A 16,066-nucleotide genomic window follows, 5' to 3' on the forward strand; every position below is an offset into this window, starting at 1 on the left:
TGGGTGGACACACTGTATATAGGTGCGGTGTATACAGGATATGGGTGGACACACTGTATATAGGTGCGGTGTATACAGGATATGGGTGGACACACTGTATATAGGTGCGGTGTATACAGGATATGGGTGGATACACTGTATAGAGGTGTGGTGTATACAGGATATGGGTGGACACACTGTATATAGGTGCGGTGTATACAGAATATGGGTGGACACACTGTATATAGGTGCGGTGTATACAGGATATGGGTGGATACACTGTATATAGGTGTGGTGTATACAGGATATGGGTGGACACACTGTATATAGGTGCGGTGTATACAGAATATGGGTGGACACACTGTATATAGGTGCGGTGTATACAGGATATGGGTGGAGAGAGGGGAGCCAGCACGATCTGAAATTGGCATGCATCATATAAAAAGTGAAAATTCACAGATTTATTCCAACTGTACTACAATAAAAAAAATGAGATTTTTAGCAAATAATTGATCAATTTTTTGAGCCCCCCCTGCCAACGTCACGGCAAATCTCAATAGGGGGGTCCTACTCTACATTCTGTATTTCATGTGCCATGCGGCCTCCTAGATAAAGTTAAAAGCAGAACCATAATGGAGCACACATACCTGTAACCTGTATATAGCCGCTTCTATGTTGCAAAAAAGGCACTTGTGGATAGAGACCAGCCCAGGTCCCAGCATGTGGAGCAAGCTCTGCACCATACCAGGACTATATCAGAACTGATCCTCCCAGTGCCAAACAGCAACCATTGATAAAGGCGGACAAGATCCAAGATGGTGCTTAATTAGCATTGCCTGTGGAAAGGGGTGAGGTAACTGAATCTGAACAGCTACCAACAGGAGGAATATATTGCAAACCAAAATCAGGCGTGCATGGCATGGTGGTGACCGGCCACCAGAATTTGTAGCATAACTACGACCAAACAGAGAGAGAGGGGAGCCAGCACGATCTGAAATTGGCATGCATCATATAAAAAGTGCAAATTCACAGATTTATTCCAACTGTACTACAATAAAAAAATGAGATTTTTAGCAAATATCCTGTATACACCGCACCTATATACAGTGTGTCCACCCATATCCTGTATACACCGCACCTATATACAGTGTGTCCACCCATATCCTGTATACACCGCACCTATATACAGTGTGTCCACCCATCTCCTGTATACACCGCACCTATATACAGTGTGTCCACCCATATCCTGTATACACCGCACCTATATACAGTGTGTCCACCCATCTCCTGTATACACCGCACCTATATACAGTGTGTCCACCCATCTCCTGTATACACCGCACCTATATACAGTGTGTCCACCCATGTCCTGTATACACCGCACCTATATACAGTGTGTCCACCCATATCCTGTATACACCGCACCTATATACAGTGTGTCCACCCATATCCTGTATACACCGCACCTATATACAGTGTGTCCACCCATATCCTGTATACACCGCACCTATATACAGTGTGTCCACCCATATCCTGTCCACCGCCATTAACTTGAGAACGGTGGCAGCTATAGGCATAGAAGTGGTGTCTAGGTATAGTAAAGTAGCCATGCGCTACGCAATGAAGCCACCTATAGCGCCACCTGGTGGAAAACAACGGAGATAGCATTTTTATCTCGAGAACGGAACGAGATAGAGAAAAACGTGAATTACAAAGATGTAGGGCATCATCAATTCAATACGAATCGACACCTTGCATACAGAAATGCTATGATATGAAACCCATGACCCCCCCAGAACATTGAATGCTGGTCACGCATATGGCGCTCATTAGTGGCCCCCATCAGCTGCAATGCACATCTGGCCTCTGCACAGCATACTGTATATGGCTGCAATGCACATCTGGCCTCTGCACAGCATACTGTATCTTGCTGCAATGCACATCTGGCCTCTGCACAGCATACTGTATCTGGCTGCAATGCACATCTGGCCTCTGCACAGCATACTGTATCTTGCTGCAATGCACATCTGGACTCTGCACAGCATACTGTATCTTGCTGCAATGCACATCTGGCCTCTGCACAGCATACTGTATCTTGCTGCAATGCACATCTGGCCTCTGCACAGCATACTGTATCTGGCTGCAATGCACATCTGGCCTCTGCACAGCATACTGTATCTTGCTGCAATGCACATCTGGCCTCTGCACAGCATACTGTATCTTGCTGCAATGCACATCTGGCCTCTGCACAGCATACTGTATCTTGCTGCAATGCACATCTGGCCTCTGCACAGCATACTGTATCTTGCTGCAATGCACATCTGGCCTCTGCACAGCATACTGTATCTGGCTGCAATGCACATCTGGCCTCTGCACAGCATACTGTATCTTGATGCAATGCACATCTGGCCTCTGCACAGCATACTGTATCTTGCTGCAATGCACATCTGGCCTCTGCACAGCATACTGTATCTGGCTGCAATGCACGTCTGGCCTCTGCACAGCATACTGTATCTGGCTGCAATGCACATCTGGCCTCTGCACAGCATACTGTATCTGGCTGCAATGCACATCTGGCCTCTGCACAGCATACTGTATCTTGCTGCAATGCACATCTGGCCTCTGCACAGCATACTGTATCTTGCTGCAATGCACATCTGGACTCTGCACAGCATACTGTATCTTGCTGCAATGCACATCTGGACTCTGCACAGCATACTGTATCTTGCTGCAATGCACATCTGGCCTCTGCACAGCATACTGTATCTTGCTGCAATGCACATCTGGCCTCTGCACAGCATACTGTATCTGGCTGCAATGCACATCTGGACTCTGCACAGCATACTGTATCTTGCTGCAATGCACATCTGGCCTCTGCACAGCATACTGTATCTTGCTGCAATGCACATCTGGCCTCTGCACAGCATACTGTATCTTGCTGCAATGCACATCTGGCCTCTGCACAGCATACTGTATCTTGCTGCAATGCACATCTGGACTCTGCACAGCATACTGTATATGGCTGCAATGCACATCTGGCCTCTGCACAGCATACTGTATCTTGCTGCACGCTGTGCAATATGGCAGGTGACACGTGTGCACAAGCATCTGAGATACGTGATGGTAGGTCCTGCAATGTTGGTGGAGGGGTCGCATACACCTGCTGTTTGATGTGACCTCACAGAAAGAAGTCCAATGGGGTCAGGTCAGGTGAGCGGAGGCCATTCCACACAGCCACCATACCCAATGACTTGTAGGAGGCCTCCATGAGGTGTCGCTTCACGTCCGCAGCCTTGTGAGGTTTACACCTTCTAATCATAGCGTTTCTGTATGCAAGGTGTGGATTCATATTGAATTGATGACGCCCAAAACTTTGTAATTCACTTTTTTTCTCTATCTCGTTCCGTTTTCGAGGTAAAAATGTTAACTCCGTTGTTTTCCACCAGGTGGCGCTATAGGTGGTTTCATTGCATAGTGCATGGATACTTTACTATACCTAGACACCACTTCTATGCCTAAAACGCTGAAAGAATTGACACGGATTATTTTCTGCACCAAATCTGCAAGGAAGAAGCTCAACGTGCACAAAATTTCAGGCTTCTCATTGACTTTGCTGGCATCAGGATTTGCTTGAAGTTTTGTGACAAAACTGCACTAAAAAATGGATCAAAAAATGCCGCGTGTGCACAGTTTGCTACAACTGAAACCTATCCTGGATACAAAGATCAGGTTGGGAGTCCGGTTTGCAAACCATAGCCTGATTAACCCTTAATTAGGCACCTGTGGTCCACTGGACCCCAAGCGAGTTTGTGTTCGTCATAGTTTGGTAAGACGGAAGGTAGGTAATCATTCGTTTCGATAGCTTCCTAGCTTGGGCGCACCTCCCTCAGAGCATTGCAAGACGTACTATTGGCTAAACAAACCACAGCGACCCCGCGCCACTCATGGTATAAGTATTTTGTCGCCATTTATTGAAGGTTTAATGACCCCTTTAATTTTGCGAGAGGATCTTCATAGCTTTCATGTAGGAGGCAACCAACAGGTGGGTTTTGGCTACTTTTTCACCTCGGATGAGGCAATAGTTCCTTCTGCATTCTGGTGATGACTATTGGATAGCGGGGAACCGGGGCTCCTAATCTGTCTCTCAAGCTAGGGGGCCCTATGCTATCCCTAATATCAAGGATACTCCTGATGGTGGGGATGCCTGAGTCTCATTCCTGGCCCAGCTCCTGACCAGTCCTGATCCGATTCCTCCTCCCCCCAAGGACAGGAGTGTGTTGAAAACCACAGATAAAGACAGACAAGGGAAAACCAAAACTCCCACACACAGAACGCACATACAAAAGGTAAAGACAATTAGAGATTCAGAAGGAAAAACAAGAGCAGGAAGGAAGCTACAAAACAACAGGGGTAAACGCCACAACAACTTAAGCACAACCTTCACCAGACAGTCTGGGACACCACAACTCACAGACCAACATGCAATAAACTATAGCTGGCATGGGTGGAAGGATTCCACCAGCATAAATAGGAGGGGAGCAGATGTGATAGGTTTCCCCGCAACATGTGATTAAAGGAGCAAGCGGACTAGCAGAGATTAACTCTTGCTAGCCTGGCTATGAATCTGTGTTGATCCCAAACACCAGAGAAACAATCAGGCAGAGTGCCAGAATCTGCAATCTGAACAGAGTCTAATGCTGCCATGACGGTGACGTTTGTGCAAAACTTTGTGTGACATGATGTGGACAATCCTATGTTTACAAAACACTACTAATACAATTTATGAGTGCAAGAAAAAATATTTTTGTCTCGTTGCTTAGCATAAATACAATTGTAACAAATAGTCAGCTGTGAAAAGCATTACATAGAAATAGGTTTTCTACCTGAAGACTTTTTCCATTTATTCATAGGTAGCAAAAATCTTGAAAATGATGAATAATTGAGAAAAGGAAAAATCCGTTTAAAAGGAACGCTCAGTGCGCTACCGATACATAGAGTTATACTAAGCGCAAGGTCTTGGGATTCCAAACCTAATGATGATCTCAATTTGCTTCTTTACAGGTTCTCCCTTTGCTCGTTCCAGCTTGAAAAGTGGGAAAAACGAGAGCTCGTCTTACCTGCGACGCAAGGAGAAGATGTTCCGTTTCTTTATCCGCCGCATGGTGAAAGCGCAGAGCTTCTACTGGTTTGTACTGTGCGTGGTGGCATTGAACACCCTTTGTGTTGCCATCGTACACTACAACCAGCCCGCCTGGCTCACCAAAGCCCTGTGTAAGTACCAAACATGTGACCCAGAACGCAAATAGATCAGTTTTTAAAAAATGTGTATAAGAAGAAAAAACTTAGAAACTGGAGGCCAAAAAAATTTTTATTTTTAGGCTATTTTCAGGGAACACATCCAAAAATATCAGCTTATGATTAACAGTATCCAGACAAATAACTTGTACAAGTTTCTGAGTGTTCATTTTGTGCTGAATCGCTTCATTGGAAAAATTTTCACATTTTTCTCATTGGATGCACAGTATGTGAAATCTCTGCTTGTAGTCCGACTTCTTGACAGTCTTCTCTGGGGGCGTGTGCTTTCCCCTCTCCCTCCTAGACACTGCTTATAAGCTGCCAAACTGAGAATGGCGGCCTCTGGGTGAAATCGTACGCACTCAGGGAAGACTGAAAATCCACCAGTTGGGCTGGAAGCAGAGATTTCACATATCTCGCTCCAGAAGAAACAAACATGAATATCTCTGCAATGGAGCGACGCATGGGAAAACAGAAAAGAGCGGCAGAATCGGGGGAGCTGGGGGATTTTTACAAGACAATTATTGTAGTTTTTTAAGGAATTGACAGGTCCTCAATAATACTGATAAAAAACATAATGTTTATAATGTTCTTACCATTATCCATTACATAATCAGGGATTACAAAGGCTTGGCAGCTCTGTAACAGCACCACACCTTCCCTGAGGTCATGCGAGGTACTGCAGCTCAGTCCTGCTCATAGGGCAGAGCTGGAAAGCCACACACAACCTGAGAACTGGTGTAGTGTTGTTTTGGGAAGGAAAAAACAAAATATGTTTTTCCAATCCTGCACTACCCCCTTTGAAAAAAAAAAATCATATTGACCCTTAATCTGTCATTGGGCAGGTGCTGTGCAGTGCAAGCACGCAACATTTCTTAAGACGCCTTATTACAGACCCCATTCGAACAGAAGGGTACTATTTATATCACCACTGACGTGTAACCTACTTTAGTCGGTATATATAAAAGTATCGTTTGTATCAGGAAAGACGTAACAGGTCACCGGGACTGAGCAGATGTGGAAATGGTGCGCCTGTAAATAATGGATATGAAGGCTGCGGAGTATGGAGGCCGCGACTGGAGCAACGTGTGTGGAGAGGAGGGGGTTCACAATGAGCTCCTAGGCTGCATCCTCAGACAATGAATATGGTGGACGGCATCACACTTATCATTAGGAATGTAAATGGTACAACTGAGGATAGGGCCATAATCCAGTGGCACAGATTACTGATGAAGCTGCTGGACCAGGGTCCTGCAAATTTGTGTTAGTATGCCATCACAGATTCTCATATTCAATGTGATTGGTAGATGACATCACTGATTCTCATATGGGGCTTAGTTGTTAGGTGACATCACTAATTCTCATATGGAATGTGATTGATAGGTGACATCACTAATTCTTATATGGGACTTAGCCATTAGGTGACATCACTGATTCTTATATGGGGCTTAGTTGTTAGTCGATATCACTGATCCTTATATGGAATGTGATTGATAGGTGACAACACTAATTCTTATATAGGGCTTAGCCATTAGGTGACATCACTGATTCTCATATGGGGCATAGTTGTTAGTCGATATCACTGATTCTTATATGGAGTGTGATTGATAGGTGACATCACTGATTCTCATATGGTGCTTAGTCATTAGGTGACATCACTGATTCTCATATGGGGCATAGTTGTTAGTCGATATCACTGATTCTTATATGGAGTGTGATTGATAGGTGACATCACTGATTCTCATATGGTGCTTAGTCATTAGGTGACATCACTGATTCTCATATGGTGCTTAGTCATTAGGTGACATCACTGATTCTCATATCGTGCTTAGTCATTAGGTGACATCACTGATTCTCATATGGGGCTTAGTTGTTAGGTGACATCACTGATTCTCATATGGAATGTAATTGATAGGTGACATCACTAATTCTTATATGGGGCTTAGTCATTAAGTGACATCACTGATTCTCATATGGGGCATAGTTGTTAGGTGACATCACTAATTATTATATGGGGTGTGATTGGTAAGTGACATTACTGATTCTCATATGGGGCATAGTTGGTAAGTGACATCACTGACTCTCATATTTGACTTAGTTGTTAGGTGACATCACTGATTTTTAGTTCCCAATATTAGGTGCAGTAAGACCTTTATTTTAGTTAAAGAAAAATGTACACCCTCCTTCAGATTTTGATTGGTGGGTGACATCACTGATTCTCATATGGAGTGTGATTGGAAGGTGACATCACTGATTCTCATATGGAGTGTGATTGGTAGGTGACATCACTGATTCTCATATGGAGTGTGATTGGTAGGTGACATCACTTATTCTCCTATGGAGTGTGATTGGTAGGTGACATCACTGAGTCTCCTATGCAGTGTGATTAATAAGTGACATCACTGATTCTCCTATGGAGTGTGATTGATAGGTGACATCACTAATTGTCCTATGGAGTGTGATTGGGTGGTGACATCACTGATTCTCCTATGGAGAGTGATTGGTAGATGACATCACTGAGTCTCCTAAGGGGCGTGATTGTTAGGTGACATCACTAATTCCCTATGGAGTGTGATTGATAGGTGACATCACTGATTCTTCTATGGAGTGTAATTGGTAGATGACATCACTGATTCTCCTATACAGTGTGATTGGTGGGTGACATCACTGATTATCCTATAGAATGTGATTGGTAGGTGACATCACTGATTCTTATATGGAGTGTGATTGATAGGTGACATCACTGATTCTTAGTTCCCAATATTGGGTGCAGTAAGACGCTTACTTTGAGTAAACAAAAATGTCCACCCTCCTTCAGATTTTGCAGAGTTTGTTTTCCTGGGCCTTTTTCTAACGGAAATGTCGATGAAGATGTATGGTCTGGGACCTCGGAATTACTTCCACTCATCATTCAACTGCTTTGATTTCGGGGTAGGTAATTATACCTGTTGTGCATTATCATACATTCCCTCCAAATCTGCGCAAAATAGCAATAGTGATAGAAAAGGTGCAAAAAGATTTTGGAGACCTTGTTATTTCGGTACATCGATGATCTCCAACCGGTTGTACCAATCTGTACATTCCCAGTCTAGTTATTGTAGTTTGGCAGAAATTCAAAGTTCACAGGTTGGAGACCAATAGACGTAAAAACAGGTGGCGTTAAGGGAAGGGGGAGGATTGACTGGTCTCTACTTACTCTTACACCCATCGACTTGGTCACATTCAGCTGCCTGGGCAAAAAGTTGCAGCCTTCGATTGAAATGATGGCTGACAATACAATGGCTTTTATAAATGTAGGTGACTAGCGTCCTGAAATATCCCCTTGTTACTTTTCCAGGTGATAGTCGGAAGTATTTTTGAGGTGATCTGGGCAGCAGTAAAACCGGGAACATCATTTGGGATCAGCGTCCTCCGAGCTTTACGTCTTCTTCGTATCTTTAAAGTAACAAAGTAAGAAGTCTCTCTTTCCTTTTCCGACCTCCATAGATTGTTTTGAAATTTGATTTCTTACAAAATTAAAATTTACCAAAATTTACGCAAATGTTCTTGCCAAAATTTTCAGGAAAAAACCACAACTTCTAAATTACCGTACTTATTGGCTCATCACATGGGCTCTTTTAAGATCCTTTCAACTTGACCTGTGCCGATTTTGCTTCCAGGTACTGGAACTCTCTCCGAAACTTGGTGGTTTCGTTGTTGAACTCCATGAAGTCTATCGTCAGCCTGTTGTTTCTGCTTTTCCTCTTCATTGTAGTCTTTGCTCTTCTTGGGATGCAACTTTTTGGGGGACAGTGAGTATCCTATATCCACGTCGAGAGGACCAGTAAGTCCAAAATGATCTTGTTTTCAACAAATGGTCCCATTTTCCAGGAGTCAATAAGTTTACTTTCCCGTACTTTAATAAAAATGTTAATATTTCATATTTTAATATTTTTTTCAGATTTTACTTTGAAGAAGAGACGAGAAATACAAATTTTGACACCTTCCCCACCGCCATACTAACTGTGTTTCAGGTGCGTGATGATGACGATCTTCTGGGTAGCAGTTGCCTTTTGGTTGCTAGAACTTGTCACTGCAGCCTTCACTTACGATATGATGCCAAAATTGATTGTTTTTCGAACCTTATTGTCGTTTTTATGGTAGATCCTGACAGGAGAGGACTGGAACACCGTCATGTATTTTGGCATCGAGTCACAAGGAGGCGTCAGCAAAGGAATGTACTCCTGTGTTTATTTCATCATCCTTACATTGTTTGGAAACTGTATCCTTTCGTTTGCCAAATGTTCTTCTTAAAACGTCCATTAAAGGGTTAATCCCATCTGAATAAATGGGTATTTGTCACGATGACTCAGACCCCAGTCCAGACCCCTAAATGAATTCAGACCCCAGATCAGATACCTAAAAAATTCAGATCTCAGGTCACACCCTTAAAATATCACAGACCATAGTCCAGACCCCTAAATTGAATTCAGACTTCCAAAATAACTCAGACCATAGTCCAGATCCATAAAATGAATTCAGACCTCCAAAATAACATTCCATTGTCCAGACTCCTAAATGATTTCAGACCACCAAAATAACTCAGACCATAGTCCAGACCCCAAAAATGAATTCAGACCTCCAAAATAACACTCCATTGTCCAGACTCCTAAATGAATTCAGACCTCCAAAATAACTCAGACCATAGTCCAGACCCCTAAAATGAATTCAGACCTCCATATAACTCAGACCATAGTCCAGGCTCCTAAATTGAATTCAGAGCTCCAAAATAACTCAGACCATAGTCCAGATCCCTAAAATGAATTCAGACCTCCAAAATAGCTTAGACCATAGTCCAGACCCCTAAATTAATTCAGACCCCAGATCAGGCATTACATAAATTCAGATTTCAGATCAGACCCTTAAAATAACGCAGATAATAGTCCAGACCCCTAAATGAATTTAGACCCCCCAAAATAACAGACCATAGTCTAGACCCCTAAATTAATTCAGGCGTCCAAAATAACTGAGACCATAGTCCAGACTCCTAAATGAATTCTGACCTCCAAACAAACCGAGAGCACCGTCCAGACTTCTAAATTAATTCAGATCTCCAAAATAACTGAGACCATAGTCCAGATGCCTAAATGAATTCAGACCTCCAAAATAACTCAGACCATAGTCCAGACTCTTAAATTAATTCAGACCTCCAAAATAACTCAGACCATAGTCCAGACCCCTAAAATGAATTCAGACCTCCAACATAACTCAGACCATAGTCCAGGCTCCTAAATTGAATTCAGAGCTCCAAAATAACTCAGACCATAGTCCAGATCCCTAAAATGAATTCAGACCTCCAAAATAGCTTAGACCATAGTCCAGACCCCTAAATTAATTCAGACCCCAGATCAGGCATTACATAAATTCAGATTTCAGATCAGACCCTTAAAATAACGCAGATAATAGTCCAGACCCCTAAATGAATTTAGACCCCCCAAAATAACAGACCATAGTCTAGACCCCTAAATTAATTCAGGCGTCCAAAATAACTGAGACCATAGTCCAGACTCCTAAATGAATTCAGACCTCCAAACAAACTGAGAGCACCGTCCAGACTTCTAAATTAATTCAGATCTCCAAAATAACTGAGACCATAGTCCAGATGCCTAAATGAATTGAGACCTCCAAAATAACTCAGACCATAGTCCAGACTCTTAAATGAATTCAGACCTCTAAAATAACTCAGACCATAGTCCAGATGCCTAAATGAATTCAGACCTCCAAAAATCCCTCAGACAATAGTCCAGAATCTTAAATGAATTTAAACCTCCAAAATAACTCAGACCATAGTCCAGACCCCTAAATGAAATCAGACCTCCAAAATAACTCAGACCATAGTCCAGATGCCTAAATGAATTCAGACCTCCAAAAATCACTTAGACCATAGTCCAGACTCTTAAATGAATTTAAACCTCCAAAATAACTCAGACCATAGTCCAGACCCCTAAATGAAATCAGACCTCCAAAATAACTCAGACCATAGTCCAGACCCCTAAATGAAATCAGACCTCCAAAATAACTAAGACCATAGTCCAGACCCCTAAATTAATTCAGACCTCCAGATCAGGGACCTAACTAATTCATATCTCCACTTGTGGCTTCACGTCTCTTTAGGGCAAGCACCAGAATGGAGGATTGTGTCTTCCCCGTTTTACTTCTCAACCGCAGGACTACAGCCAGTCCAAGCCAAACCAGACCACTAACTGAATTCAGATCTCAGATTAGACTCCAAACAATTCAGACCCTAAATCAAGCACCTATATAGTTCATATTCCCACCTGCGGATTCTCTTTTCATTATGGAAATTACCAGAGCCGTTGATCCTGTGTTCCCAGTCCTCCACCCCAGGTGCAGGACCATAGCCATGAGGAGTTAAATGGAGCGCAGGTCATCCCTGCGCTCTGCCCATAGTCTATGGCACTGAATGCAATAATTTATGCCCAGACTGGAAACCTCCTTGGCATACATTAGTATAGAAATAGGATCGGAGCACAGATTTATATCCTGACGTCATGTCCTTAACTTTCGTCCATCTAAGATACTCTTTTGAATGTATTCTTAGCTATTGCTGTTGACAATCTGGCTAACGCACAGGAATTGACCAAGGTATGTGAAACCTCTGCTATAAATAATTTTTCGGTCTGCTTGTGCTGAGAGGCCTGATATGAATAGAAATGGTACAGCACAAATATTATTCTGCTCGTATAGCCCTTACCTTAGGGCTCTGCTGATCTTCTGCGCTCTTATTAGAATGAATGCTCACCATCGACGGCCATTATCAGGAGCCCCGATTCTTTACATCACTGAGATCCACGGTGGTCAGACCTCCAGCGATCGAAAACTTATTCGCTATCCAATGAATAGGCGATTAATTTTAAAACTTGAGAATACCCCTTTAAGTCCATAGTGGGTCCCATCAGCAGACGAAGAGTCAACATCCTAATGAAGAGATCTGTTCTGGATACATGACTTGTTTAAGTCCATAGGGGGGCCCATTAGCAGACGAAGAGTCAACGTCCTATGGAATAGATCTGTTCTGGAAACATAGCTTGTTTAAGTCCATAGGGGGGCCCATCAGCAGACGAAGAGCCAACGTCCTAAGGAACAGATCTGTTCTGGATACATAGCTTGTTTAAGTCCATAGTAGGTTCCATTAGGAGACGAAGAGTCAACGTCCTATGGAATAGATCTGTTCTGGATACATAGCTTGTTTAAGTTCATAGTGGGTCCTCTCAGCAGACGAAGAGTTGACATCCTAAGGAACAGATCTGTCCTGGATACATTGCTTAAGTCCATAGTGGGTCCCATCTGCAGACAAATCGTCGACGTTCTAAGGAACAGATCTATTCTGGATACATATGGCTTAAATAAGTCCATAGTGGGTCCCATCAGCAGACGAACAGTCAACGTCCTAAGGAACAGATCTGTTCTGGATACATGGCTTGTTTAAGTTCATAGTAGGTCCCATCAGCAGACGAAGAGTCAACGTCCTAAGGAACAGATCTGTTCTGGATACATGGCTTGTTTCTACTTGTAAACTACATGTGATTTTGTTACTGTATGTGGATCACAAAATTAGCTTTTTGCTCCTTATAGGATGAGGAGGAGATGGAAGAAGCAACAAATCAGAAACTGGCGCTGCAAAAAGCCAAAGAGGTGGCGGAAGTCAGTCCCATGTCAGCGGCGAATCTTTCAATTACAGCGTAAGGATCAATAATGTAGATTTTTCCCCAATTCCCAGGTTTGAAGGAATACCCAGTCTAGGTGCTGTCCACCTCAAGTAAAAGATTTTTGCCTCTTAGGGCTACTTTGCACACAGAGATAAATCTGTGGCAGATCTGTGGTTGCAGTGAAATTGTGGACAATCAGTGCCAGGTTTGTGCCTGTGTACAAATGGAACAATATGTCCATGATTTCACTGCAACCACAGATCTGCCAAAGATTTATCTCTGTGTGCAAAGTACCCCTTAGTGAAATGAAGCAGATGTCTGAGTAGTTTCAGGAGTCTTTAAGATGTTTTACTGGCTGAGAAGAAAAGTGTGCAGTCAGTAAATGTGGCGGCGTGCGATGTGCACACTGTCAGAATTCCCCTGTGAATAGGTGGTCATTTATGCGGTCACATGCAGACAAGACTCCAGTGGAGGAAAGTCTAGTTGGCATGTGACTGCAATTATTGAAATCACATACATGAAGTCATCCCCCGGGGAACATAGGACTATAATTATCCTATACACGGGCAGGACACTAAGTAATAACGTGAATCGCTTATTTCCAGGAGTTTTCCCCCTAGAGCAGAGTCCCAATCGGGGTCCCATTTTCCACAGAGCATATTGTCAGGGGTTCACAGTGGACAACCAGACCCAGGTTAAACACCTCTGATGTTAATAGTGAACATTACTTTTACGCACGTACTTATTCTTAATAGACGCCTCACACCACGATAAGATGCAGGCAACCGGACAATCTGTCAGCGCTCCCTGCAGCACAGAAAAAAACGAAAAAGCAGATGTGGAAGTCAGATGGGCGAGTATTCCTGAGCAGATGGACGTGGGTTTTGCTCACGATGGATGCAGCGAGATGGCTGCCTACATTTATAATCCAGCTTATATGACTGCTGGCGATATCTGGCGCTGCTGATGTGAAATCAGCAAAAAAAGGTCCATGCTCTAAAGTGTCCAACACGGCTGGTGTCTGAAAAAAGCCACTCCACATACAAAAAGAGACGAGGAGCTCTGACGCCGAGTGCTTGGGGTAAATTCAGTCATTTCCACATAGTCTGAGCTGTTCCCACAAAAGGGACCCATCTTTCCAGAGTCCTTACAATGAGAGGATCAGGAGAAAAAGAAATATTCATACACACATCGAAAATCCACTAGGCCTTATACTAGGCTCATACTATACATTGTAGATAACACAGGATCCATCAATCACAATAGGTGATATCACAGCTCACCTCCGCCTCCTCCTGTACAATGACTGATAACACCTCTATATACAGTAGATAACACAGGATCTACCATTCACTATAGGTGATGTCACAGCTCACTTCCTCCTCCTGTACAATGACTGATAACACCTTTATATACAGTAGATAACAAAGGATCCACCATTCACAATAGGTCATATCAAAGCTCACCTCCTCCTGTATATTGACTGATAACAGCTCTATATAGGGTAGATAACACGGGGTCTACTATTCACAATTAGATGATATCACAGCTCACCTCCACCTCCTGTATATTGACTGATAACCACTCTATATACAGTAGATAACACATGATCCACCATTCACTATAGGTGATATCACAGCTCCCCTCCTCCTCCTGTACAATGACTGATAACACCTCTATATACAGAAAATAACACAGGATCTACCATTCACAATAGGTGGTGTCACAGCTCACCTTCTCCCCCTCCTGTACAATGACTGATAACACCTCTATATACAGTAGATAACACAGGATCCACCATTCACAATAGGTGATATCACAGCTCACCTCCTCCTCCTTTATATTGACTGATAACAGCTCTACATACTGTAGAATACACTGCTGCTCCATTATAGATGAGGCTCTGCGGCCCCCTGTGGTCCCAGACGTTGAACCCCCACAACCTGTAGGTTATACCCTTTCATGTGGATAGGTGATAACTTTAAACTAGTGGCTGGGACAGAGAAAGTTGTGGCCTACCACAGACGGCTTCCATAGCCCTCAGGTTCTGACATCGGCATTTGACGATTATTATTTCCAGCCGTGTCCGGATCGTCACCTTTAATCCCACAGATCTCGCATGAGGCGACTTTCTGTGAGGTAACGCAGGTTATTGGAAAAATATAGGATATCCCGGTTATTTGTGTGTCTGTCCCGGGAGTCAGACCGAAAGCGACTCCCTCCCAAAGATCTGACCTCACAGACGAGATGTGGACATCAGCGAGATGAAGAAGAGCCTGGATTCACAAATTACTGCCCGGCGAGGACGGCACATCCTGCTCTGGGGGAACGGGCACCGGTCACTGCCGCATCACCCACCAATCAATATAGCTACAGCAATTGTCAGCCCTGTGCCAATATCAGAATCCAGGGACAAAACACAGCCAGAGATACAGGCGGCTAGTCCTGGGAGCTGACACTCTCTCAGTTGCCTTTTTTTTTTCTTTTTTTGTTGGTATTTTAATTATTTGTGTCTTTTTTTTCCTATTGTGGTCATTGTATTGTTAACCGTCCATACCTCCCGACCCGTGTGATGTGTACAATAGAGGTAAACAAGGGAAAGAGCTGCAAAGATAGATAGATAGATAGATAGATAGATAGATAGATAGATAGATAGATAGATAGATAGATAGAGGGATAGATAGATAGATAGATAGAGGGATAGATAGATAGATAGATAGATAGATAGATAGATAGAGGGATAGATAGATAGATAGATAGATAGAGGGATAGATAGATAGATAGATAGATAGATAGATAGATAGATAGATAGATAGATAGATAGATAGATAGATAGATAGAGGGATAGATAGAGGGATAGATAGAGGGATAGATCGATAGAGGGATAGATAGAGGGATAGATAGATAGAGGGATAGATAGATAGATAGATAGATAGATTGATAGAGGGATAGATAGATAGATAGATAGATAGATAGATAGATAGATAGATAGATAGAGGGATAGATAGATAGATAGATAGATAGATAGATAGATAGATAGATAGATAGATAGATAGATAGATAGATAGATAGGTAGATAGATA

The 16,066-nt window shown here is 43.0% G+C and overlaps 1 protein-coding gene across 6 annotated transcripts in view; it reads left to right on the top strand.

The window, feature by feature from the left end:
* The window catches only part of CACNA1B (calcium voltage-gated channel subunit alpha1 B), a 391,414-nt gene that overhangs the window by 247,855 nt on the left and 127,493 nt on the right, over positions 1 to 16,066 (top strand). For all 6 annotated transcript variants that reach the window (XM_075324631.1, XM_075324630.1, XM_075324633.1 and 3 more), the window contains exons 10-17: positions 5,041 to 5,250; positions 8,093 to 8,205; positions 8,612 to 8,724; positions 8,934 to 9,065; positions 9,215 to 9,287; positions 9,418 to 9,535; positions 11,852 to 11,919; positions 12,910 to 13,016. In XM_075324631.1, coding sequence (XP_075180746.1) covers positions 5,041 to 5,250; positions 8,093 to 8,205; positions 8,612 to 8,724; positions 8,934 to 9,065; positions 9,215 to 9,287; positions 9,418 to 9,535; positions 11,852 to 11,919; positions 12,910 to 13,016 — 934 coding nt within the window. The remainder of the gene's footprint in view (positions 1 to 5,040; positions 5,251 to 8,092; positions 8,206 to 8,611; positions 8,725 to 8,933; positions 9,066 to 9,214; positions 9,288 to 9,417; positions 9,536 to 11,851; positions 11,920 to 12,909; positions 13,017 to 16,066) is intronic.

Source organism: Anomaloglossus baeobatrachus, chromosome 9, assembly GCF_048569485.1.
Source record: "Anomaloglossus baeobatrachus isolate aAnoBae1 chromosome 9, aAnoBae1.hap1, whole genome shotgun sequence".
NCBI lineage: Eukaryota > Metazoa > Chordata > Amphibia > Anura > Aromobatidae > Anomaloglossus > Anomaloglossus baeobatrachus.